This window comes from Callithrix jacchus, chromosome 14 (genome assembly GCF_049354715.1).
Source record: "Callithrix jacchus isolate 240 chromosome 14, calJac240_pri, whole genome shotgun sequence".
Classification (NCBI taxonomy): Eukaryota; Metazoa; Chordata; class Mammalia; order Primates; family Cebidae; genus Callithrix; species Callithrix jacchus.
Window position 1 is genome coordinate 16,314,678 of NC_133515.1, and position 27,694 is coordinate 16,342,371.

At 41.2% G+C, this 27,694-nt stretch overlaps 1 protein-coding gene across 1 annotated transcript; it reads right to left on the minus strand.

The window, feature by feature from the left end:
- Window positions 1-26,802, minus strand: LOC118147456 (cyclin-Y-like protein 1B). Its single transcript, XM_054244670.2, has 10 exons — window positions 26,033-26,802; window positions 24,655-24,714; window positions 22,235-22,269; window positions 16,715-16,815; window positions 13,704-13,739; window positions 11,607-11,658; window positions 10,904-11,023; window positions 7,832-7,998; window positions 3,174-3,336; window positions 1-1,656 (listed from the first exon to the last, which is right to left on the minus strand). Exons 1-10 carry the CDS (start codon window positions 26,511-26,513, stop codon window positions 1,543-1,545), a joined length of 1,329 nt encoding a protein of 442 aa, XP_054100645.2. The 5' UTR covers window positions 26,514-26,802; the 3' UTR covers window positions 1-1,542.
- Window positions 26,803-27,694: the final 892 nt, after the last annotated feature.

Here is a 27,694-nt window from a genome sequence, read left to right on the forward strand (position 1 = left end):
AGAATTTATTTTCCTTTATTCATTATGCATTGGAGCTAAAGTGCAGAGCATGAAGGGTTTTATAGAAAATTTTAAGTTCTTAGTATAGTTTTCCATGGAAACTTTAAAAATTAACAGTGATAGAGGTAATAGATAACAAACCCATTATGAGTACATTATCACTAGGTTTTAGCAAATCTCATTTTGCAGTTTAATTTCAACGATCAATTCCAAATATTCTAGGAGTTTTTTACATCAAATATAAGATACAATATCATTAATTATGGAAGAATGTAAGTAACTATATCTAACAAATGAAGATAAAAGAAAAAATATCATTATCACATCTAATAAAAATTTTAATATTTAAAATAGATTAATTCGTGTATTTGCCAAAGAGTAGACTCTACAACCACTGAAGGCTTTGCATGAAATGTTTTAACATGTTTCATCTAATATTTCATCTTCAGACACAAAATATCAATACACAAAAATATTCAATTATGTATACAGGGCCACAGATTATGTTTGGAGGAGGAAATAATAAATCAACAGTGGGATATTCCAAACTGCTTTATTGTGAATGGTAAATGCAAGAGGCCAGGCACGGTGGCTCTCACCTGTAATCCCAGCACTTATGGAGGCAGAGGCAGGCAGAATGAGGTCAAGAGATCAAGACTGTCCTGGCCACTGTGATGAAACCCTGTCTCTACTAAGAATATATAAATTAGCTGGGTTGGTGGTTCATGCCTGTAGTCCCAGCTACTTGGGAGGCTGAGGCAGGAGAGTCACTTGAACCCCAGAGGCAGAGGTTGCAGAGAGCCGAGATCCTGCCACTGCACTCCAGCCTGGCAACACAGCAAGACTCTGTGTTTTGACATGACCATTATAGGCCTGGGGGAAAATGAACCGATTTCATCTCTCCCTTTATATCCATGATGTGGGTGACTCATTTCACATGCAGATTCTCTCCAAAGACTTGATGAACAGGCCTGAGCCCCCATGGTACTTGAAGTAATGACAGCCTTGTCCCCATGCCATTCTCTCTTCCCACACTTGTTGTTTTGGGCCATCATGCATTCAGTGCCTCAGTGGACAGAGATCCAAACCCAGGTACTCTCACAAATCTGGAGCCAATTCCAAAGTTGTTTGAATTCCAGCTCAGCTCAGACTGTCACCTGCTTGGGACTGTGGGTGACTGTGGACTCTGAACTGGGATGTGCTGTGCCCATATGACACTCTTCCTCCCCAAGAGTTGTTCAAGAAGGTGGTGCCCTAGGAATGCCATCTGGACTCAGTGGAACAAGAAGGGCAGGTAGCACCTGGCACCCACTGTTCATGCCACCATCACCCAGCTTCACAGTGTGGTTATTTGAAGAAGTTTCGACTCTATAAAAATCCTAATCAACAACAACAACGGCAACAACAACAACAATAAAAATTTTTTTAAAAAAGATAAAAAAAGAAAATCCTAATTTTTCTGGTCTTTTTCAGCAGGAGAAGTGATATTTTGTAGTCCCTATAGTTGACAAGTCCAGGACTTTATAATGCTAATTTCTCTCTTTAAGATAAGATGGCATTAGTATGCCTAATGCCGATGAAATCCATGCTGACGGCCCTTGTCATAGCTGCGGCATCTTGATGCAGGTCTTTGTATTCACACAGCCGTGACATAGCCTAGGAAAGTCAATCAAAGAGAAAACGAGTACAATGTTTAAAAAGGCTCCAACATTTTTTAAAAGGCATCATTGATGAGAAACCACACATACAGATTCCTTTAGAGGGTTACCCTGCAGCTGCTTTGGCTGAGGTTTACACTCGGCCAGGTTCTGAGGATGCAACTCCCTGCCCATTCACTAAGGTCGTCTCCTTTAAGAGCTATGAAAAGACTGCCAGAGCCAAGAGGAACTTACTTTATAATTTTAAAATTGGGCTCATTGCTTGGTGATACTGTCACATAAAAAATAAAATAGGGCTCCTAAGAGTATTGTGACAAGCTTGTGACAATATTATCTGTTACCTGTGCACTTGTTCCTTCAACATACTCAACATACACTTGTGCCAAACAATCAGCTTATTCAGCGGTTCAAATTCTACCCAATCCTTAGTAGTTACTACACACTCCAAGCAGATTTTAACGAGACAGGCACATGCTGGGCTGTTTTGGAACACCCAAGAAGCCTAATGATTGAAGCTACTTTACTTGCACATTGTGGTAAATAAATGTATTATTCCAAAGTACCACCAAAACACCAGAGACGGTGCCAATTTTAAACGTGTCTATTTCAGTTGGAACTTTCCTGTATACTCACCAACAGTCATAAACCATAAATCTTACATTGTCCCATGAAGCCATTTTCACTAAAAACCCATGTCCTTCCTACACCTAGTACTTGAACTACTGGCACCTTATACAGTGTAAGCACAAGTCTCTCAGCCACTACTGCTTGGTCTAACAAACTCCTGGGACTGCACTGAGATATATAGAATAGACAAGGACACAAAATTGCAAACTGCTTAAGTAAAAGGCAGTCAAGAGCAGTAAGTGCATTGTCTATTTAGATATAATTAGGAATACAACTGCATTTATTCATGAATGTTATGTGAACAAGTAGAGATTAAAAACAAAACCCAAAAGAACAGATTAAATTTAATTAAAAATGTTCTGAATTATGGTCAAAGCAGTGAGAATATCAATAATTTTTTAAAATATAGATCCTTGGCTGGTGCAGTGGTTCATCTCTGTAATCCCAGCACTTTGGGAGGCCAAGGCGGGCAGATCACCTGAGGTCAGAAGTTCGAGACCAGCCTGACCAACATGGAGAAATCCTGTCTCTAATAAGGATACAAAATATCTGGGCATGGTGGTGCATGCACATAATCCCAGCTACTCGGGAGGCAAAGGTAGAAGAATCGCTTGGGCCCAGGATGCGGAGGTTGCAATGAGCTGAGATCGCACCATTGCACTCCAGCCCGGGCAACAAGAGTGAAACTCCTTCTCATAAAATAATAATAATAATAAGGATTCTTGTATAAAGCATAAAAGACAAGAAATATGATGCCAAAGAAATAAGCACTTTGGTCTGTTAATTTTAAGGCTTTCATTTTCCTAATCACTACTTAATATGATTTTGTCACAGATGTTGGCTTTTGTGGCCAATGGGAAACTTCACTAAGTGACTTCACAGCCTTACCTTCAATTTCTGCGCTATATGTTTGTGAAGAATACTAAACTGAAAATCCAGTTCATGGTCGTATGGCAAGGCACACAGGTCAAAGTAATATTTCACATAAACACTGGCAGACACATGAATTTTAAACTCGAGTAGCTCCAAAAAACTCTTCTCCATCTTACTCCTGGGGGAGGAGAAACATAATAAAGCCAACACAGGTCAATTTTAGTCCAGTGGGTTATCTTTAAAAATATCATTCTGAGCTACTAAGATGCTCCAAATTCTGTTTTGAAACAAATAAAGGCTGACTGGTAGGGTCCTTACACTAATGTCCAAACAAGGCACAGCTGCTTGGGGTCTCTTCATCATCCCAGCACCCCAAATTTTGGATGAGGGATAGGTAGAGGCCTCTTCTGCACTCCTGCTACTGACCTGGGGCTTATTCTTCACAGTTTCCTTAGGGCAGCTGCACAACTCAGACTCCACACGCACTCACAAACCCCGCAATCACAATCAGATGACAGGAATGATGGGTACCATTTAGTAGTTCTGAAGAAGCTCCAGGCGTGTTTACCAGGATGATAACAGGAAGGGACTTACTGAAGTAGAGAAGCACCAACGGGAAGATGGGGCACATCACCATGGCAACAAATGGACCCATGGAGACCCACCCTATTACCTCGGAGGAGGAAAAGCTCTAAGGAGGATTCATCCCAAATAAATACATAAGCAAGATACATTCCATGGCAAAAAGAATCCCCCTCCCTCTGCTCCAGCACACAAGGCTATGTCAAGGAGGCATAATGCAAGTTTCTGCTCACCTTAATATTATGAAGAGACTGGGGAAGAATAACATTTACAATTTGAAAGGCAGAAAAGTCAAGGAGAGACATTTTGGCTAGACTAAACTCATTTTATAATGTGATTTATAGTAGGGCTCTGGCCTTAACACATGCAGTGTTGCTCTTGGGTTGGGAATGCAACCCTGAAGAACTCAGTATCTGTCACCACTGGGCAGAACAGAATGTGGGGCTGTTGGATGCAATGGGAGAGGAAAGGACTGGGAGCCGTCCTCTGCCTCATGGTCATCTAGCTGCCCTCACCAAGGCTAAATTAATAGGTACACAGTTAGAGTCATTCTGGCTGCTTTCAGAATAACCCCTGTAAGAAGTTAATTGCTTAAAAATGATCAATATCTGAACAATACATTTGGTTTCTTGGTTTGAAAATTTTAACATTTTACCCACTGGCTTGAAAGTGGAGGACAGTTAGACTACAAGCCAAGATGTGAGGATCTCATTTGCTGAACTTAAAACTCAACTGAGAACACATGGACACAGAAAGGGGAGTACTAAACACTGGGGTCTATTGGGGGGAAAGGGGAGGGCCAGTGGGAGGGGGAGGTGGGGAGGGATAGCCTGGGGAGAAATACCAAATGTGGGTGAAGGGGAGAAGGAAAGAAAAGCACACTGCCATGTGTGTTCCTATGCAACTGTCTTGCATGCTCTGCTCATGTACCCCAAAACCTAAAATCCAATAAAAAATTAAAAAAAAAAAAAACTCAACTGAACCTACTTCCAAAATTAATTTCCTGTTCACATATCCATAAGTCTATAGAAATGTAAATCAAACAATATTTGAATAGACAGCTAATCAGGACCTGACTTACTACAGGAATTAATGGCACTTTATGAAATTAACCTATCTATTAATAGAGGTTTAATCACTGAAGAGAAGAATTCTGTGTACAGACTATGCATCTTCTAGGATTTCTGGTTTTTGAAAAGGCTAGATGATTGAATAGCATACCCTTTATGACACAGCATTTCTGAATAGTGGCTACTCAGTTTTACTCTCTAGAAAGAAAATATATTCTAGGGACACACAGAGATGTTGGAAAGTTTTAAGAAAAATCTGATGGACAGCAGTTTTTATCTGTTAAACTGACACTCAAAATGGGGTCACTGCAAACAGTCAACAGCAGGGGGGTGAGACACATGTCTATTAAATGCTTGGATGTAATGCCTTTCAGCTTCCCAAGACCATACACAGAAGCAGCCTGTTCGGAGCATAGCTCCTGGTGTTTCTCCGTTCACACACACACAGCTCTGTTTGGAGCCGGTCTTCTTGGGGCTGGCCTCTGCCTCCACTGCTCCTGAAGCTCACTTCTGTGGAAAGCTGCACATATCCCCACATGTTCTCTGATCTTGTAACTAGAAATCAGAGCCCCAGCCAGCTTAGCTGCAGGTTTTGAGAACAATTCAGCTGCCAAAATGGCAGAACTAAGTGTTCATGATTACAAATTTGAAACCACCTTTGCAAAAATTGTAACTAAGAAAATTATGACAGTGAAAGAGGGCTGATCTGACTTCATCTCACTTCTAACCTCCAAGCTGTCCTTGTTCATTTCTATGCGGAGGCCGAAGTAACTTTGGAAGGAACTTAGTTTGTAGTTTGACTTTAAAATAAAGATGGTAATGACCCTTTCCCAAAACAAACCCCTTTCCCACCTGGGGACTAGATAGATGACCTTTCCAGAACTAATAAATTAGCCACAAGATTAGAAATTGTGGCTTAGGAGTCATGAGGCTGAAGGCTGCAAGAATCTGAACCTCCCCATATTGCTCCTGGGAATGACATCACTATTGTAAAACCTAAAATCAGTGCTTGAGATATTTTGCAGACCTTGTACTGGGATCAGGTGGCACCACCCCAACAAATAAACGTGGCTTATCTGGTTTTGTGGCCCCCACCCAGGAGCCAACTCAATGCAGGAGGACAGCTTCAACTCCCTATGATTTCATCGCTGACCTGACCAATCAGTACTCCCCACTTTCTGACCCCATACCCACCAAATTATTCTTTTTAAAAACCATCCCAGAGTTTTCAGAGAGACTAATTTGAGTAATAGTAAAACTCCGGTCTCCCGTACAGCTGTCTCTGCATGAATTCAACTCTTTTTCTATTGCAATTATCCTGTATTGATAAATCAGCTCTGGCTAGGCAGCAGGCAAGGAGAAGTCAGGCAGTCGCAAATCTTGCTTCCTTTGAGGGACCAGTTTGCAAATGGATGACTATGATTAAAGTCACTTTAGCATTTGCAACTTTCAAAATACTTCCATTTGTTTCAAATTCATTTGCTGTCACACTCTTTGCTAAAATGGCTACCACAAATATTGCAATGATCACTTGGTTTATACTCTTAGCAAAGTGGTGGCAAAAAATGTTTTTTTTATTTGTTTCTGAGAGAGAATCTGGCTCCATCACCCAGGACTGGAGTGCAGTCACGTGATCACAGCTCACTACAGCCTAATCTTACCAGGCCCAGGCAATTCTCCCACATCAGACTCCCAAGTAGCTGGGACCACTACAGGCCCCTGCCAACACACTTGGCTAATTTTTTAAAAAAATTTTTGTATGGACAGGGTTCACTGTGTTATCCAGCAGGTCTGAACTCCTGTGCTCAAGCGATCCACTCACCTCGGCCTCCTGAAGGGCTGGGATTACAGGCATGAGTCACTGAGCTCAGACGCCAAGTAGTTATTTTTGAATGTAGATATGTACACATTGCAGCATATCTACAATATACACTACATCTTCATTTGTAGACAAACACTGAGGTGATTCTGAATAACAGTCCTATCGGAGTCATGGGCAAAGATCACAAAACTAACTTGTCCCACTGCCTGGCATCATCTTTTCTGCTGCTGCTCAATGTAAACAAGAGCTGCTCCCTTGTCTTGCACCAGATGCAGCTGACACAGCTGTCCTCACTTTCCAGCAGGCACCCAGGGCGGCTCTGCTGGAAATGCCCCCTTGCTCACCCTGCTTGCCTGCTTCAGGTCCCTTCACTTCACAGCAGTCACAAAGCCAAATTAGAAGGGAACCCTGGGGAAGCTGTGTTTCAGTGTCATGTTGGTGCATCCGGGAGGAACCCCATGACCCCGCAAGGCTCCCCCCAACTCTCATAAACAACTACTGGCCCCCAGCCTGCTTCTGTGAATGTCTGAGTACCCAGGGAGCCTGTGAGTGTGGTGGGCATGGGGTGATGCCCCAGAAATGCTTCTCACACTGTGGGAGGTGAATGTGGAAGCTTCTAACCGATTTTCAAACACATGCAATGTTCCCAATGGGGAGGAGCCAGGGCACAGAACATCATACCTCAAGGTTCCTATAAAAACAGATCTTCAGATTAAAGGGGGTAGACAAGGACCAGCAAAAGCAAATACACAATGGGTGGCTTAGGTTAAAGCTGTAACTTCTGCATAGTCCAGAGACCTTAAGACCTTAACAGTGGCCAATTATTTCGAAGGCTAGATGTTTGCCCCTTAAAAGGGGACTGAAACTGGCAGGTGGCTTCTAAAAAGCTATAAAGATATTTACTATACTGTGTCATTCTGACAGCACACTTGTAAGAGGTTTGCCAAAAAAACAATCAGAAAAACATTTTCTAGTTTATCAGCCAGTTGTTACAACAATAACACATCAAGACTTACCTATTATTGCTGGAAAATATAAACTGTTATACTAAGGCTGGATAGATTGAAGTCTGTGGTCTTATGCCTATTTCCTTTATCTGCACAATGAAACCTATAAAGATATTTCTTGCAGTGATAACTTGGAGAGCAAATGAGGCATGGAAAATGATGACAAAGTTTGCCCAAACCTTAGAAACTCACATTGTCTCAACTGCAACATCCTTGGGATTCTGGCTGTCATCCACACTCCACAGACCACGATCTCTCCAAACCTTGGAGGCCAGAAGCATGGCTCCGAGGACAATTTTTTTCCAATTAGTAGGACAAAGATCGATGTTAGCTTTAGTTAAAAGGCGTTCAATGTACACCTGCAAAATAGAGCACTTGTCTTTGATTTCAGTTCTGTTTCAGTGTGGTGATAAGAACATTTCAGAATGAAAGACTTCTGGTTTTGGCCAGAAAATAAGTGCCTTTTATTCTTACGTTCTGCAGAGACTTTGCTCAGATAAAGCGAGAGGGCAAGTCACAGTCATAGTCAGATACCTCTGCAGCATACTCTGCCCACAGAACTTTCCATGCCAATTTCATTCACAGGGATGTGAGCATGAAGAAAGGCACCTTCAGCACCTTCACACTCATGAAAGGCAGCACAAACACAGGCCTCGTGCAGATTAAGATTGTTCAGGAAACACTACTGTGCCATCTGTGTGCAGCATCACACTTGGCTGGCAGGTAGATAGGAATGTGTTGCCTGTTCCCATCCTGCTCCCCACAGCTCCTCCAGGACATCCTCTCATTTGCTCACAGTGTCATGCCCTGGTTTCAGCTCCTCACCTCCCATCTCTCCTTATCCATCCCCCACCCCCATCACTCACCTGAGACTTCTCTTGCCGAGGTCCCTGGAGCCTTCACACCCACAAACCAGAGCCCTTCACCCCAAGGCTCCACTCCCCAACCTGGCCCTAATCTTGTGAGTTTACCCTCCTCCAATCCATGTGCAATCCCTCTATGGCTAACTTCACTGGTAGGCTGCCTGCTTCAGATTCTGGGCCACCATGTGTCATGGCTCACCTGTAACAGCCTAGTTGCTTCTTAGTCCTCTTCTCTGCCCCAACCCTCCTCCCGACTATGGTCTACTCTCCCCAAAACAGTTGTGATAACCTCTAAATTAAGGACACTTCACTCTCCTGCTCAAGATCTACCATTAGTCCCCGCTTCAAACTGGAATAAAACCTTAACTTCGTCCCCTGGTCTGCAAGCCAAAGGGCTCTGTGAGTTATGGCACTGCCTGTGCGACCTCATCTTTTCCATTCTTTCCTTCATTTCTCTCACAGGTGGGCTCTCTGCTGTCTGTTCCTTGAACACACATGAAATGTGTTCTTGTCTCAGTCTTGGCACTCATCACACTGCCTGTATGCCAGCTCTCCTTATCATCCTCACTTTATAGTCAGGTCACTGCTCAGATGTGACCTCTCTAGAGAGGCTCTTCCTGATCATTCTATCAGAAACAGCGAGCCCCTCCCATCACTCTCTCTGTATCCTGCTTTATCATTTTGCTATTTGCCGTTACCTAAAAAAAGAAATGCTTTCCTCATTAAAGCAAATGTCTCATAAAGACAAGGACTGTGCTCGACCTGTCCTCTTCTCTGCCCCAGCACTTAGAAGAGTGGCACAGGGTTGGCATCCCAGGGGTGTTTATGGAATGAGCACCTTCTTGGCAGCATGTAGCACTGTGACCACAGCCTTTCCTATTGTGAACACTTTGTTCTTATTTTTTTCTGCTCTTCCTCCTCCCACTCTGGCACTTTACTGGGGGTTTGTCCCTCACATGCTGGTAGTCTTTACAGAGCCATCTTTTGTCCATCTTCTCTTTTTTTCCTTTTCCTGAGTAGCTGTGACTATAGGTGTGTCCCACCATGTCCGGCTTGTCCACTTTTATTCTAAACACCTTCTTTGCATTTGAGCAGCTACTCTTTTTTTCTTTTTTTTTTCCAGAGTTTTGCTGTTGTTGTGCAGGCTGGAGGGCAGTGGTGCAATCTTGGCTCACTGCAACCTCTGCCTCCCAGGTTCCAAAGATTCTCCTGCCTCAGCCTCCCAAGTAGCTGGGATTACAGGTGTCCACCACCATGCCCAGGTAATTTTTTGTATTTTTTAGAAGAGACAGGGTTTCACCATGTTGGCCAGGCTGATCTCTAACTCCTGACCTCAGGTGATCCACCTGACTTGGTCTCCCAAAGAGCTGGGATTACAGGCATGATCCATCATGCCTCGCCTTGAGCAGCTACTCTTACTCTTCATTCCTTACCTCTAGCTCAGATTCATGCTCCAGTCCCATAGATCCAGATGATGACTACACTGCTCAGATTCATGCTCCAGTTCCGTAGATTCAAATAATGACTGCACACATCATTCTGCTATCTCACAGGCACACCAAATTTAGCCTGTATACAGTGAACTCCCCCTTCTTCCAATCCAGCTTTCCCTCTTGCATCAGCTCGCTCTCTCTCCATCTGGAAGTACCACTCCTGCTTCCCTCCAGCATGTGCTGAGCATTCCCAATGGCTGCAGCTCCAGGAAATGGCCTGCATCTGATCCAGTGCTCACAGAGAGGTTTCTATGCAGGTGCCCAGCAGAAGCCTTCACCCCTAAGTTCTAGCCAGATGCTAAAGGAGAGGGTACTGCTCTAAGTATCCTTTCTCTCCAGGCCGTGTGGTTGACATTCCTCTACAGGTTAGTGTGGGGAGGGCTCAAACAATCCCAGCCATCTGAACAGGACTTTATATTCAGAATGAGTCTCACCACAGGAATTCTGTGAGAACCATGTAGAGGTAAGGACACAGCTGTGGCTTGGCAGGCTAACTAGCAAAGCCCATGTCCAAGTCTTACTGGTTCCACATTCCTGGGCAATTTCCTGAGCAGGCACAAGAGGTCACCAGGAACAACAAAGCATTCAGAGCAGCAGCTCCAGGTCAGAACTGTGGGGAAATACAGCCTGGAACTCAGCTTAGACCTACATGGGAATCTGTTGAGGGAGAAACCAGAAGTCTCTCCCACTGCTTTTAGTAGCAATTATTCTGTGATAAGAAAAGCAATGGCATCATTTTAAAACATGACGATGATTAAACTCTAATATGTGTATTTACTTTGCTTACATAGGTTTCTCTTAAAAGATCTGATGATAACTTTAGGAACTGACTTTTATTTAGAAACACGGCCATACGCTGTGTAGGAGACCAGTTATTAAAGCTGCTTTATAGATAAGAAATAGCTTACCAATGCTACGATCGCACATGGAGTTGTTAGTTCTGCGACTGCAAAAATATTACAGAAATAACTGAAAATGCATTTGTGTGTGGGATCGTCCTCAAAGGATTTCCCTGGAATCTCTTCTTGCTGAAAGAAGAAAAAGGCAATATAAATATTCATTCAAGAAAACTTCTTAAGTACTCTTAAGTTCAAATTTGTGCCCACGTGTCCCTTACAATAATTTTGCTGGGATAAAATGACTTTTAGTTCTAAAAATATAAACAGTAGGATCTTAAAATATTTTTGGTTTTCTGTAAACATAGGTGCTAAGGTGGCCCTGTGGCTATCACATACCTGAAGAAGGAAGTTTTTAAGTTTTTATAGCATTTAAACAAATTTAAATTTAAATTGTTTTCTAATACTATTCACAGAATTTGTGCATATTTGTTAGGACTACTTACAACTATTTATATTGTTTGCTGCTATAAAAAATTATCTTTTAAAATGACACATTTTGTTATTTGGATGGTATGTTTATTCCCCTTAGTGCACAAATTAAACAAAGCTATAAGTCAGCTCTTACTCCAGTGTGTCCAATTTACAACACTCCTTACATAAGATGATTGGATACAACTTAGTGAAGACTTAATGGTGGATGATTTTGACTTCATCAAGAAATAAACACAACTCTATAAGACATAAACAGAACCTCAGAGAAAGTGACACTTACTGAAAGTGGATGTATTGACTCATCGAAAATAGCCAGAGATCTATTTGCATATCTGTAAAAGAAGAATGTGAATTTAAGAAATTAATTCAGGAACTGTTAATATCTTAGTAAAGTATCTGCTGGGAGTAGGGCATGGAGGGTGGAGGGAGATATTTCTTGTTTGCTTTGGTAAAATTTGTTCACCAAAACTGTTGTTGCCCATTTTTCTCCTGGATCCTGGCCTTCAGAGGGTTTCTTGACCTCTTTTTCATCAGCACATCACGTTCTGAACTGGGAAGTCTTTTCTACATTGATGAGCCAGCCTTGCCTTTAAATACTGACCCCCGCTAATAGGCAATGGGAATAAACTGTATCTATTTTTACTACTCTAACCTCATGGTGGAACACAAGAACATTTTAGAAAGCAGTAGTTGTTGGCAATAAAGATTATAGAACTTTTTAAAATCAATTAAGATTTCCGAAATCTTTATTATACTTTATGTTTGCTGAAGTAGTTTGAGTTACAGACTTAATTGCCTTTTTATTTTAAAAGAGGCCAGTCTTTAATGAACTTTAAAAACTAACACATTATGTGATCATTAAGGAAACCAATGGTGCTACCAACGTGGTTTGTGGACCCCTGAGATTCTCTAGGAGACCCATGATGTCAAAACTGGTTGTTGTTGTTGTTGTTGTTGTTATAGGGTTTTGCTCTTTCACCCAGGATGGAGCACAGTGGTACCAACCTGACTCACTGCAGGCTTGACTCCATGGGCTCAAGCAATCCTCCTGCCTCAGCCTCCTAAGTAGCTGGGACAAAATGTCCACACTACCATGCCCAGCTGATCTTTTTTTTCTGATAGATGGGGTCTTGCCACATTGCCCAGGCTGGTCTCAAACACCTGATTCAAAGTAATTCTCCCATTTTGGCCTCCCAAAGTGCTGGGATTACAGGTGTCAACCACCATGTATGGCCCAAACTGTTCTCACAAGAATACTAATTCAACCTGAGAAGCTGATTGAAAATAAAACACACAATTTATTACTTTTTTAAAGTATTAAGACATTGACTGCTTCCTTCCTGTTCAACACTTGTAATGACTGTTTAAAAGCAAAAGTGGGTAAAACTGATGGTTTCTCAGTATGAATAAGGGCAGTGGTACCAAATTATACCAGTATTCATTCCACTCTTCACTGCCCCTTGCAGTTTTTTTTTATTAAAGTAGCCTGTTTCACTGAAGAATGTCCTTGATGAAACAGTAAAAATTAATGTTGTTATTAAACCTTGACCTCTCTTTTTAGTATTCTAAGTAGAAAGTTCACATAAAGCACTTCTGTATACTGAAGTATGGTCATGTTAAAGAAAAGCAGTTGTGATTTAATTGTGAGCTGAGCAAGCCAATTTTTCACAGAACACCATTTTTATCTGAAAGTATAACTGACTATTATCTATAAAATTAAGTCAAGAGAGTCTGCCATTGCAAGGAAAATAACAAATATTTGTCTATAATAAAGCTAAAACTTTCAAGGTAAAAATCAGGACTTTGAAAACTCATACCTACTACTGTGAGCTTGACAGCATCTCCATATCTGAAGACATTTTTATAATGGTGGTGATACTAATGAAAGTGAGTTTTTGACACTATAAATAGACCAAGTAGCCAATGCATAACATTGTAAAAGCCAGTAAGGGGAAAGATCCATTTATTGTACAAGAAAGATCAGTGACTATTAGTGAACGAATTCATTGATATGTACAATCCCGCTATAACTATTTTAATCAGTTAGCACTTCTGGAGTTTTGGTGGGGTTAAAGAATACCCACAGTTACCTGAAAGCTTCAAAAATATGTCTCTTTCCTACTATATATTTGCGTGAGGCTAGAGCATCTTTTAACTGCTTCTTTACAAGTAAATTGCAAACAAAGACATAAACAAATACACTTTGGAACCCTTAATAATTTAAAAGAGTCTTATGGACCAAATAACCCACAAATGATTCACTGTAACACTGCAAAATAAGCACTCTACAGCTTATAATATACAGAGACCTGACAGCGTGTTTCGTATGACACAAAGCGATGAGCTGGAATAACAAGATAGGTTTCAAAGAGCTTACCTGTGCTTTATGCTGTAATATATTGCCAAAGTCACACTGTGGAGGGAAAAAAAATTGTAAGAACTGATGTTATCATTTGTTAGGCCTGAAGATATATTTCTAAAGGGGGAGGAGGGAACCCTCTCAGTGGCCCTGAAATCCTCTCTTCACAACAGTACCATATGAACACTTTCCTTTTGTTTTAGTCCTCTGGCCTTACAGCAAAAATAGGAGAACTAAAATGCTAGGCAATATGCTGTTAGAAGACTTGTGTGTGCAGATGGTTATTATGTATAAATAATGACATATTTTCCCTGTCATTTGCTCTTCTGCCCATAGAACATTTCATTCTGTGCAAGTTACTTATGTCTATGTGTACATATGCTTACATTTAGGCCAGACAGTAGTGTTTTGCTTTTTAAGTTGCTGGCCCCGCATTTTGGCTGATTTTGTTCACCATCACCTACTCACCCATTTGTCATTGTTTCCCTAAAAGCAGAGAATGAATGTGCTTTATACCAAATAAAGTAATTTAAAATCACCTATGCATGATTAGCAGAAAATTTATTAGTAAACATTATAATGCATCCAAAAATCGATGACACTTGTCGTGCTCCTAAAATAAGCAGTACTAAACACAGAGTGTAACACCACATCCTACATTTATGGCAGGTACTTCCTCATTAGTTTAAACAAAGTATGAATGAACAAATACAACTCTTCGGATGGATGTTACTGTGTTCCAGTCATCCACAGATGTTGTGTGTCAGGAAACTGGGGCTTCTCTTTGATAAGTTCTGGCCTTCTATTCACCCTCAACATTTAAAATGTGGCTTGTAATAATTGAGAAGGCAAATTGGAGTTGTAGAAAGTAGGCCTTACAACATTTTTAGCATCTAAGATAGATATTTCTATAGTGCTTCCAACAGTTTCATCTCCACATTTTAAGATCACAGAATTGGAAGTTACATGCTGAAAAGGACCACGGAACCTCACGTGACAATCCATGCACCACCCATTTTACAATTAAGAGAACCAAGGCTTAAAACTGATTTGCCCAAGGTCCCCGAACAGTGTTCCTGTGCACTGCAGGTGTTTACAAAACATTTTGGTATGGTATAAATTGAAGCATATGCACACATAGATAGAAATGACTCGCACAGATGAAAGGCTTTATGGGTAAAAAGAAGAGCAAATGACAGGGAAAACATGTAATTTTTATATTAGAACCATCACTTTTTCACACAAAGGGAGCAGTAGCCTCCGCCTCCGCATTTGCTGCACACTGGATCACCCGGGGAGCTTTAGACAGGGCCTCAGTGTCAGCTGGAGACTTTCTGATTTAATTGGCGTTGGGTAAGCTTTAGGCATCAGGGTTGTTGGTAAAGTTCCCCAGGTGATTCCAATGTGCAGCAAAGTTTGGGAATGACTGAATTAGGGCTAAGATCAGAATCATCTGGGATGCTTTTACCCATATAATGATGTCTCACATACTTCCCCATTTTCCTAAAAGGTTTGTGAGTGCCCAGAGACGGAGGGAAGGTGGAGCTGGGAAAATGCATGTGTTTGCAGACGTATATTTTGAAGAAACAGTGTAATTGATTCTAACATGGCTCACTTCTTCCATTGAGAACAATGCTCTACTATCTATGAAATACATTTTTCAAAATCTTTTCCAAAAGCCAATTTGCTATATTAACTTGCTCAGTAAACCTTTATTTCATCAAAAGCAAATATACCAAATAATCTCTTCTAAAACTGGAGAGTACATTAAAACTTACTGTGCTTCAAAAATAGACTTGTAGCCCAGGCATGGTAGCTTATGCCGGTAATCACCGCATTTTGCGAGGCTGACTTGGGTGTATTGCTTGAGCCCAGGAGTTTGAATCCAGCCTGGCCAAAACAGCAAAGCCCCTTCTCCAAAAAACAAAATATATATATTTCAATTTTTTAAAAACCTTGTAAAATTTAGACTACGCTAGTAGAAAAAGCAGGACTTTTACTTGTTTGAGCAAGGGTAAGCTTAAAAACTACTTTTGAATTGCATACTGAAACATTGGAATCTTTTGAAATCAGAAGCAGTCAGGGACTCTAGCCGAAAAAGGGTGGCTTTTTACTTAGGACTGAATACAAACATTGAGTGATGACAGCACAGAGGTCAAAGCGCAGGGCTTTAGATGCAGGTGGAGCCCAGTTCTTGCTGAAACACAATTGGATCTCAACTATTGTTATACATGAGAGAGGAAAGTCACATTATTATGAGTATAAACTGTCATTTTTGATTAAAGTAGAAGTTACTGACAAATTAGCTTAAAAACAAGTACATTAGAGACAAAATTAAGCTTGTAATTTAGTCATGTTTATAGACCAGAAAGTCAAGTTAGGGATAAGGAGATTAACATTCTGAGGTACCACTTGCCAAACTGTTTTCTGAAAATCAACACTCAATGGAAGGAGATGTTAATAATGTTTCCTGGGCATCTCCATTGGAGCTGGCCTTTTAAACCAACTTGAACCCATCTTTCAAGGGTGTTTTGAAAGGGCATCTCTGATTGTGGCCTATGAAGTGCTTGTGCACGATGGAAAAATTTAAATGCAGATACACTATGGTGCTGCTGGAGGACAAGGTGTTCCTTCTTACAAGAGTAGTTTCCAAAGTAGTGCCCATCATCTTAGGCCTATGGCCTATAAAGAACTAATAATTTTTCCTAGAACCATCTGATAAAAAGCACCTCTCCTGTCTATTAGGTTCAATACTGTCATAACATAAATGCATCCAATAAATAGCCATGCTTTTTCTGGGATTGCTTATTTGCGAACTGGCTTTCCCTTTTACCACACAGTGTCTAAGATTAAAAAAGAAACAGAAAATTCATACTTAGGTCCTGAAAAATCCATATATCGTTGACATCAACTTCTTCAACTGCTTGCTGAAAGGGGCAACCAAATAGCTGAAATAACAGCAGATGGCCGGGATGCTTTTAGCATATGGGGGTCTGTCACTCAGCCCTTGGCAGCCTCATTGTACTCACCTTTCTAATATGTGGCTGAGATCAGGCTCACTGACTGTGCTGTTACCTAGCAATATGGTGGAACACGAGCTGTATTTTCTACCAAGATGCCATGGAGGTATCTGAAGAAGAAGGAAGATAGAGAAAAATATCACAGTAGGCTGAACTTACAAAAGTGTGGGTTTTCCCTTTGTCAAAATGTCAAACAATAAAGCATTAAGGTATTTTTTATACCCCGTGACCTGCCTGAGTGTGGTATCATGTGCAGCTCTATGGGAAACTCATTGGAGGCTCTTAACTTTCACAGATGATGTTTGAGAAATGGGTTACAAAATGCTGCCCTGGATATGACACCGATCATCAAACCTGGCAAGCCTCTATTGTAAATTCCCTTTATAAATAATGGGAAACATTTAAAATGGGATTTCATGCTTTTTTCTTATGCAGTAAAAAGCACTGAGATTTTCTATTTCCATTATTCATTAACTGAAACAAAATGTCATACATTAAACAATATTGACACAAGAGCATTTGAATGCAGTAAATGAAGACCTAATACAACATTTACTAAGTTACTAATCCTAAGTGTGCGCATTCAAGAGAGAGTGTGATGGAACCAGTGTGTTAGAGTCAGAGGCTGTGTGCACCAGAGCTGCTCAGTCACCAAACAAGTGAAGGGCCATAGGTCTCCCTGGGCCTGTTTCCTTGTGGGAGGATGGAAAAAGTACTGCTTTAAGACTCTCTCACATCCAAAAATCAGATGATGAAAACAACTTTGGGAATTTAACTTTCACTTCATGTTTCCATAAGACTGCTATTACACTACTCAAATGAGAACTTCTGAGAATACTCTGCATTCATTTCAAAAGTTAATTGATTTCATTCTTTAAGTTATTGGATGCACATTATGGCACATTCCTGCCTCACTCATGCTGCTGTCTGTCTGGAATATTTATTCCTTTCCCCCTTGTCCCAGCAAGCTTGACCTCATCCACCTTCTGGGCTCCCTTTGCCTGCAGCCACACCACAGAACATTTCTGGTTTTGTGACTCATCAGTCTAATTCACCGTGTGTTACATGATACAATTGCCTGCAGAGCATCCCCCTCATGAGAAAGTGAGCCTCTCCAGGTGAGGGAGGACCCCTTCTCTTCTACCTGCAGCTGCTGAGCACAGAATGTGGGAGAAATTAAGGAGTTCAATAAGAGCTTGACAAATATTTAAATCAGTTACAATTTGGAAAGTAAATCTTCCTGCAGATACAAATCAGTGAAAATTCATCCACAGTGCTATCAGAGATATGACAGTGAATGCTTTGAGCCCTGTAGAAAAGAAACTATCTCTAAAACACTTTCAAAGTATCTATTCATTTGTTGAGAGTGCAATAGTCAATAGGGAAGCTGCCTCAACTATGTTAAGTAAATGTTCCTCCTTGCCAGGCGAGGTGGTTTATTCCTGTAATCCCAGCACTTTGGGAGGCTGAGGTGAGTGGATCATACGGTCAGGAGTTCAAGACCAGCCTGGACAAGATGATGAAACCCCATCTCTACTAAAAATACAAAAATTAGTCGTGGCGTTGGGTTGCTGTAATCCCAGCTATTCAGGAGGCTAATGCAGAGAATTGCTTGAATCCCGGAGGCAGAGGTTGCAGTGAGCTGAGACTGTGCCACTGCACTCCAGCCTGGGTGACAGAGCAGGACTCCATCTCAAATTTTAAAAAAAGAAAGAGAGAGAGAGAGAGAGAGACAGAGAGAGAGAGGGAGAGAGAGAGAGAGAGAGAGAGAGAGAGAGAGAGAGAGAGAGAGAGAGAGAGAGAGAGAGAAAGTGCTCGTCCTTAAAAATAATCCCAGTAGCCAAATGCCAGTCACCAAATAGTTGAAAAGATCAACAGCATTGTTTAAAACCACAAAATACCCATTATGTTAACTGGAAAAAAAAAAAAAAACTAACTCGGATGAGCCTTCCTTCCTCCTCTTAATATGCTTGTTTGCATCATGTTATCACACTCTTCCATCAGGGTCCCTCACAAACACATTAAAGACAGAACAGGTTTGGATCTACTACTAATGAGCTAGTATGAAACAAAAGGCAGGGTAGGGAGAAGATCTAGTGGTTGTTTATAAAACTACACTGCATTTAAACATTGCCAGTAGCCAATAATCAGAAATATCCATAGAGTCCAACAGCATTTTGCTGCTTCAGATGGTTTTTACTGCAAATTCACTTATTTCTTAATCAAAATCCAAGATGTTTTTGAACAATATTACTATTTGAAGGACCAAATTACCCTTTAAGATAGAAATGTTTTAACTCTAGCTAAAAACTCTTAATGTTTCTTAAGCTATTCTGTTAATTTACATTAACGATGTATGTGTGTCAACGTATATACTTTAATTGTCTCAAAAACAAATATGGCATAAAAAATAAAAATGGACTCATTCAGACACTTTTATTCAACGGGAAAGAAGGTATCCCTTAAGGTCACTACTATTAGGGATAATGCAGCATAATACTTTAACATAACAAAAGTCAACTCTGAGGAAAATTCCATATATGAGAATAAAAATAACAGGAAAAATGCACCAAAAAACAGACTAGTTGGTATAGCTTTAGGTGATATCTGTCATTTTTTTTAATTTAAAATTTCCTATCACTCACTGTGACCTCCACCTCCAAGTTCAAGCAAGTCTCCTGGCTCAGCCTACCATGTAGCTGGGACTACAGGAGTGTGCCACCATGCCTGGCTAGTTTTTGTATTTTTAGTAGAGACGAGGTTTCACCATGTTGGCCAGGCTGGTCTCGAACTCCTGGCCTCAAGAGATCCACCTGCCTCAGCCTCCCCAAGTGCTGGGATTACAGGCATGAGCCACCACACCCGGCCTTCAAGATCACTTTTTTCTCCCCACTTTTTTATAAGACATGTTTTAAATGTTTTAAAAATAATTAATGACTTTTAGCTAACTTGAAAATTTCCAATACTTTGTGTGCTAACAAAATCAGCTTCATCTATGTTGCACAGCAATGGGACCACATGGCAGGTATGGAGTTTGAATAGAATTATTACACAAGGCCTGAGTGGAAAAGTGTAATATGCTTATTATAGGTATAACTAGAAAATTGTCTGAATTAATGTCATAATTATGTTCAATTTAAACTTAGATTTACACTTACATATAGGTTCTAAATTTGGGTTAAATATGATGAATTGACCACAAAATATGATGGATTGACCACAAATTTATTTTCTCTTCCTTCTGAAATCTCATGAGAATTAGTCATAAAATAAACACTATACACAGGACCAGGAGACAGGATTGACAGCAGATTCTGAGTCAATGTTGCAAGGTGACAAGCAGATAGAGGAGTGGTAACTGACATGAAAGCACAACCCTGGTGCCCACAGGGAGTGACCTGAACAGAAACAAGCAATCCTGTGTATTTTGAAGGACCCGACACAGTCTGCAAAATCAGAGCACATGGTACCAGGGAAGGTAAGATGAAACATACAACAGAGCCAACAAGGTCAATAGTAAACCTGTGGTTAGAATGCCAGGTCCCCTTGTCCTCCCATCTTATAAGAAATGTGGATGTGTATTCTCTGGATATATTATACCTGAAGGTTTCTGTGCTCCGACCTACCAGGACTGAAACCTGGGAAATGGGAGTAAATGGCACACACAAAGTGAAACTCCACCTTGCTTCCCAACCCTGTTTCTGGAAAGCCAGCAGCCATGCTTGCACTGCCCAGGCAGAAAATTGGGAGGCCCTTCTTGGAAGAAAACTGAACCATGGCAAAGAAAATACCCTCATTCCCTCATATATACACTGATGTCCCTCAAAGGAAAAGCTGCCTCGACATCCAAATCCCTACAGTGAGACCCCTCAGTGAAAAAAAGGTCCTACTTTCAATGAGAGAAAGCCAAAGACCACCACACATTTGAGCAAAGCCTCCAATGGGAGATCAAAACAACAGGAAAAAGGAATTCCTGGGAGCAGTAAAAATTCAGGAGCAAAACTTTTTTACAAATCTTAAATCACCCTTAAGGAGATTTTTAAAAATTTGATAGAACAGTTAGCATGGACAGTCAAAGAATCTCTAAGAACAGAACAAAAGATAAACTGGAAAATCGAAGGTAAAGAAGTTACAGATCAATGCAGAAATACTGGTCTAAGAGGTCCAACATCTGAATCATTAGACTAAAATAATAATAATAAAACAGAGCACACAGAAAAATTCTCTAAATTTTATTTTAGACTTAATGGTCACAATAAAATAAAAGGTCCCTACCAAGCTTTGTGTTACAATTTCAGAATCTCAGGGATAGAGAAGGTCCGAAACACTTGACAGATGGAAACATTGATTACATATGACATATCACACAATGGCAATACTTTCAAAAACAGTATAATAAAAATGCAATAGAAAAATGTCTTCAAGCCATGACATTTAGTTTTCACTATAGAATTTTATACTCTATATCAAATGAGGGATTTTAAGAAAGCCCAGATCTCTAAACATGTGTGTATATGAGCCTTTCCTCAGAAACTGCACTCCAGCATTACTGGGGAGTAACACAAAGCAGAGCGCAATGCACAGTCTAGGACTCAGGGACCCAACATTAGTCGTCCCAGATTTCAGAGAGAGCTCCCAGGCCAACAGGTGCAGGGCAGCCCAGGAAATCACAGTTCATCCTGAGGATGATAATGAAAGGCCAAGGAAACTTGCTTCAAGAAAAAAACATGGAATGTATTTTTTTAGTAGATAAAACATATTTTTGATAGGCATGTGACAAATGTTACAACTCTTGGGGAAGAATAGTTGTTAGAGAGCCAAAGGAATATAGTCAGAAAATCAATTACACACACACACACACACACACACACAAATGAAGGATGTGAAAACAAAGAGACCCGCGGAGGCTAATGGTCACATTTGGTTTTATGAGCCATCATGGGCTAGGAAAGGGGAGGTTATCTTGGAGAAGTGCAGAAGTGTTCAGGTTTCGAAATATTTAAGAGAAAGAATGAAGGATGTGCAAGGAAGAGGCACATTCAGAACATTATATGATCAGCAGTGAATAATATGTGCATAGTCATAATCATGTAAATATCAATTCATGATTTAATTAAAAGTGTGTTACAGGTGGAAGAAACGGGGAGGGAAATAAGGGTGCAGTGGAGTGAGGATGCTGTGCTTTCAGCTGCTGTGACAGGGAGTCAGCAGAAAGTGTTGAAGAAAATGGACGTGGCTATTTTCAATTTGATTTGATTTTAAAAGATTAAATATTTAAGGCAGATCTTTATATCACAACCACATTATTTAAATTTAACTTCAATGTCAGACAGCCTTAAAAATGGGCACAGTAAGTTAAAGACTTTCCTGCATAAATCAGACACTTAGGAAAATAGAAAACAGTTAGAAAATTCACCAAAAGAGGATCGAACTAACAGCACTGGGTCCCTGTTACATTTCTAAGGAATTATGACAGATAGACTTTTAATTTAAACAATTAATTTCTTAACTTTTCAAAAGCTTACTTACAGAATATAGGCGAGAGCTTCTCCTCTTTCCTTGCACTAAAAATAAAAATATAACTAATCAATTCTGGTATAGAAAAATACCACAGAATAAAAGTAGTTGCTAATCATCTGATCATCACTATATAAAACAAGATAAATCTGATTATCACTATATTAAAAAATCAATTTTTAAAATATTTTTAATTTAAACAAAATTTAACATTTAAATAATCTGGCATGACGAATCTCATAATGTAAAATTTTAAAACACAGTTTTACTTTTTGACCTAACACATATTCTATTATGTTCAAATGAAAGCATCTCCATGTACATAAGGAAAGGCAAAACAAATTAGGCAAAGTGTGTGCCCTCCAAATCTCATGTTGAAATGTAATCCCCAGTGTTGGAGGTGGGGAAGTCTTTGGATCACGGAGGCAGATCCCTAATGAATGCCTTAGTGCCATCCCCTTGGTGATGAGCGAGTTCCTGCTCTGAGCTCATGCATGATCTTCTTGGGGTTTTGTTGTTACTGTTGTTGTTCTGAGACAGGGTCTCACTCTGATGCTCAGGCTGGAGTACAGTGGTGTGATTATGGTTCATTGCAACCTTGACCTCCTGGCCTCAAGTGATCTTCCCACCTTCCCCTCTAAAGTAGCTGGGGCTGCAGGCATGCACCACCACATCTGGCTAATTTTTAAATTTTTCATAGAGACAGGGTCTCACTATGTTGGCCCAAGGTGGTCTCAAACTCCAGGCTCAAGTGATCTGCCCATCTCAGCACCCCAAAATACTGGGATTGCAAGTGTGAGCCACTGCACCTGGCCTGATCTGCTTATTTAAAAGCCTGCAGCAACTCCCACTCTCTCTTGCTCCTTCTCTCACCATGTGAAAGATGACTTCTTCACCTTCCACCACGATCATTAGCTTCTTGAGGCCCTTGCCAGAAGCCCATGTTAGCACCACAACTCCTGGATAGCCTGTAGAACTGTGAGCCAATAAAGCCTCTTTTCTTTATAAATTATCCTGTCTCAAGTATTCCTTCATAAAAATGCCAAAATGTGGGACAGATGAGAAAATTAGCTAATAAAAACATTTACTATTGTATTTCTGAACCCCTATGCAGCAGTGTTTTGTTTTCAGATTCTACATTTTCACGTAGCTTACTTTCATTACCAGGATCTAATAACTGACAGCTCTCAGAACCAGTTTCTGGCCAGGAGTCAATCTCAAGATGCACTAGAATATCTGGAAGCATCCCAAACCACTTCTCAGTCATCTATTCATACATTACTGAAAAAGTAAATGGGTCTTTACTCAACTGAAAGGTAGTCTATCTTAAACTTAAATATCAAAATGAGGGTGCCAATCTAACTGCACGGGGTATCCTCAGCACACACAATCATTTTGTTCTAACAAAGGTCCAAAGAATAAAAGCTCCCAAGAGGGACTTGGGCCACACTTTCTTCCCTATAATGCCTCCTCCTTTGAAGTTGAACTGGTCTCATTGACACACATTTCTCACCACTGAGGTGACAGGGGCAGGGGATCAGTTTTCTTCTACTTCCATGCACTCTAGGTGTGAGAAGCCCATGGCTCTTGGAAGAAACTGAGAAATAGAACAATCCTAACTAGAAATGACTAGCTCAAGTCAGACAAAGTCCACACAAATACGAAAATGCAGGTGAACAACTCCTTTTTTATGGTGCTGCATTACTTCAGATGTTATTCTAGAATCCCCAGTTCTTGTATTCTTGTTCAAATTAACTGAAAAACATGGTGTATGGCTTTTTTAAAAATAAAGTAAGACAACAGAATGTTATGTAACATAAGCAACAGTACAGAAAAATCCTACAGTTCTAATTCTCATCCTAAAACAGGCAGGATATGAAAACTTTACACTAGTTTCACACACTAAGGCTAATACAGAAAACAGCACGGGGCATGTTACATTTCTATTACATTCCAATGAAAAAGTTCTAGCATCGACTTGGATGTGACAGTGGTTAGAGCACTGTGAACAAGGAGCCAACATCACAGATCCAATCTAGAACAATGGATTCTTTTGATTTGCGCAAGTGAAATCCAAGCTGTGGCCAAAATCCTATCAGTCATTATTAAAACATATTCTTTAAAGCAAGGGAAAAATGGCAAAGACGTATGAAGAAAAAGGTATAAATCCGTGACTACTACACTAAATCATGTGGCCAATTAATCATGGTAAAATGGTAAAAATGTCACCAAATGTGTGAACACGAAATCTATATGTTTCCATAAACATTGACAACTAAAGGAAATTATATCACATATGAAAATAAGACAAGTAAATCTATGAAAAGTTGAACGTTTTTAACTAATATCTGAGTTTCTCTAAATACTTTCTGTAATACACAAGACAGAAAAGTTTTAGGTTTTCCTTGAAGGCAGAAACAATATTGTCTCACCATGCATTTGATACTTTCTCAGGAAGAGTGTGCTTGCCCTTGGATGGTAAGAAGCAATATCTGTAGAGGAAGAAGAGGAAACAATGTCACAAGTGAGGTGAGTAAAAAAGATTCTTTTTAAAGCTACATAACCATTTGGATCACTTTTAACAGTCTTGAGAAAAGCTTTTAGTAATAAATGTCAGGAAAATAAAGGCACCAATGTCCCAATTCTACTGGAGAATGCAAAAATCACAGAATCTCTCCATGCATGTGGAATAAAACCAGGCTAGGGCTGGGACTTCTTTTTCAGACTTGCACCTAAATAAAGGGATGCAACTTTTAGATGAATCACATATATGCCCTCCTCCCTCTACTTATCAGACATAACCACCTTCCTCTAGGCTGCTCTTACCAGCACATTTCAGGGAAAGTCTCAAGCAGTAAGAGATGCTGTGGTCAGTTACTGTGGTCCGACACCTGCTCAATATTTCAAATGTCTTAAAACAAAGAGCTGTTTGGGGCAAAAACAATTTTTTAAACAATCAAAGTCTCACTCTGTTGCCCAGGCTGGAGTGGTACAATGGTGAGATGGAGCCAGCAGAACTTACTGAAGGCGCAAACTCCTGGGCTCAAGAGATTCTCTTGCAGCTGGAACTGTGGGTGCAAGCCACCATACCTGGCTAATTTTTAACCATTTTTTTGTAGAGACAGGGTCAAATGAGACATACTTGTAAATGTGTTATAAATCCCCATAAATGATATGAAGAGTCTATTTTGGGCCGTCATCCAACACTACCCATCTGCTACCTGGTGTGTGAAAGCACTCAGAGGCTTACTTTACACCACCGAACAAGGAAAAGCTTTCACAAGTACTGGCATGCTTTGTGTATAAAGGCACAATTCATTCACATACTTTGTTCATTCTTTCACCATTTTTGAATATTCTGAGAGAACAATACCTTTCAGCTACAAAGTCACATTCATCATGAAGCTTAATTATTCTAACGTTTAAATAAATTAAGAGGCCAACCAAAGTAAACAGAAGAGCTGTAAGACACCTCCTCTACAGCAATGAAATCTGTAGCGTACATTTTCTCTCTGGAAAACTTAGCGTTCGGCCAGCCTGGGGTTGAGAAAGGGGCCAGAACTGGGCACTGGGGTAGGGAGGAGGAAAGAAACCTTCAGATGCAGCAGGGAAAAAGAATAAAGGGTGGCGGCAGGCACGAGGCAGGGCCAGTCCTCCCGCCTGGTGCATGGGCCTGGGAAAGCTGGCTAGGGGCAGGAGAAAGGAGCCCGAGGTTGTGGATGCCTCTGGGGTGGGGAGAGGGGGTGAGAACTGGTATCAGTGTCAGCCAGAGTCGTGCCTAAGGGCAAACAGTATCATTCATTGCCTTACCTTTGGGCATCACCTGGTCGCTGATGTGCTGCAGGTCATGGCCGTTGCCGGCTCCCAAATCCCACCGGGCAGGCTCCACGGCAGTAGGGTCTGGCACTTCCACCACCTCCCCCTCATTGATGTTATTGCTGCAGATCGGTTCTGCCCAGTGCACCCTGCACTGGCTCTGCTTTCGTCTGCCATTGGGGAGCACCAAGATCCCTCTGGCCGGCCTCTGCTTTTCTCTGCCTTGGTCTGCACTTACGCTTGACACTGCCTCATAGATGTCATCGCAGCTGCCAGACACCACCCCACACAGCCAGCTCGGGCCCCAAATGGGTCTGGCGCTGGTGTTGGACATGTTCCTTCTATCTTGGCCCACACCTTTGCTTGCCACCGCCTCATTGATGTCAGAGCTGAAGGGCAGATCCTCAGACCATCTACGCAGACCTCGCCTGCGGCTGACTTTGGGGCACAAACAACAACTCAGTGTGTTCCCCATGGGGCACCTTGGCTCCTCTCCAGCAACTTGGACCTTCCCTTGCCTCCCAGTCTGCAGAGTTCAGCACTTCACCTCTTTCAAACACAGGCACCTGGCAGGGCCAGCCCCTGGTGATGGGGCTGCACCCCACTAACAACTCACTCCCCACCTCAGCTGCCTCCCCTGAGATGACTGGTCTGAAGCGAACCTGCTTGATTTAAAATGGGTCTAGATACAACAAGCCTGAGGGCTGAGATCGCGGAGAAGACAGCGCAGAGGGAGCTCCTCCTTCCACTGTTTTCTATCAACTGAAGGAGGTTGCCCTACCAACCACCAGAGTTCCAACCTCGTGCCCAGGTTCCAACCAGAGGAACCAATCAGAGTCTCCCCCGTGATGCGCCCCCACGCGCACTCTGAAGCGGGAGCCCAGGCACTGGCTCACCAGGCCCCACCCTGTTGGCAGTCCCGCCCACACCTTTCATTCGTTGCTGGCTGCTGGGAGCTTTCAGGTTTCTCCACGGTGATGACGTTCCTAGAGATCATCACCTTACAATGAATTATACCAGAATTACTGTAACCACATCTGCTTCATGCCTTATCTGGTATCCAAAGAACTCCCTTTCCCCTGTGGCCTCCAAGTTCTTACAAACTAGAAAGAAGAGAGAGTAAATTTCTGCAGTTGCTTTCAGAGAAAGCATTGCCATGAACTAAGGGTACTCCGTGATGTCAACTTACATTTTCAATACATATGTAGATTCAATACATATTTATTCAGTTTACATTTTTTTAAAATTACACACACATTCAATCAAACTAACAATAGTAGTAAGGGAAATTTTCTAAAATTTATGCACTAAGTACATCACATTTTTCTTTTCTTTTCTTTTTTTTAAGACGGAGTTTCGCTCTTGTTACCCAGGCTGGAGTGCTACGACACGATCTCAGCTCACCGCAACCTCCGCCTCCCGGGTTCAGGCAATTCTCCTGCCTCATCCTCCTGAGTAGCTGGGATTACAGGCATGCGCCACCATGGTTAGCTATTTTTTTTTTTTTTTTTTTGTATTTTTAGAAGAGACGGGGTTTCACCATGTTGACCAGGATGGTCTTGATCTCTTGACCTCGTGATCCACCTGCCTCGGTCTCCCAAAGTGCTGGGATTACAGGCATGAGCCACCGAACCCGGCCCCATCACATTCTTCTAA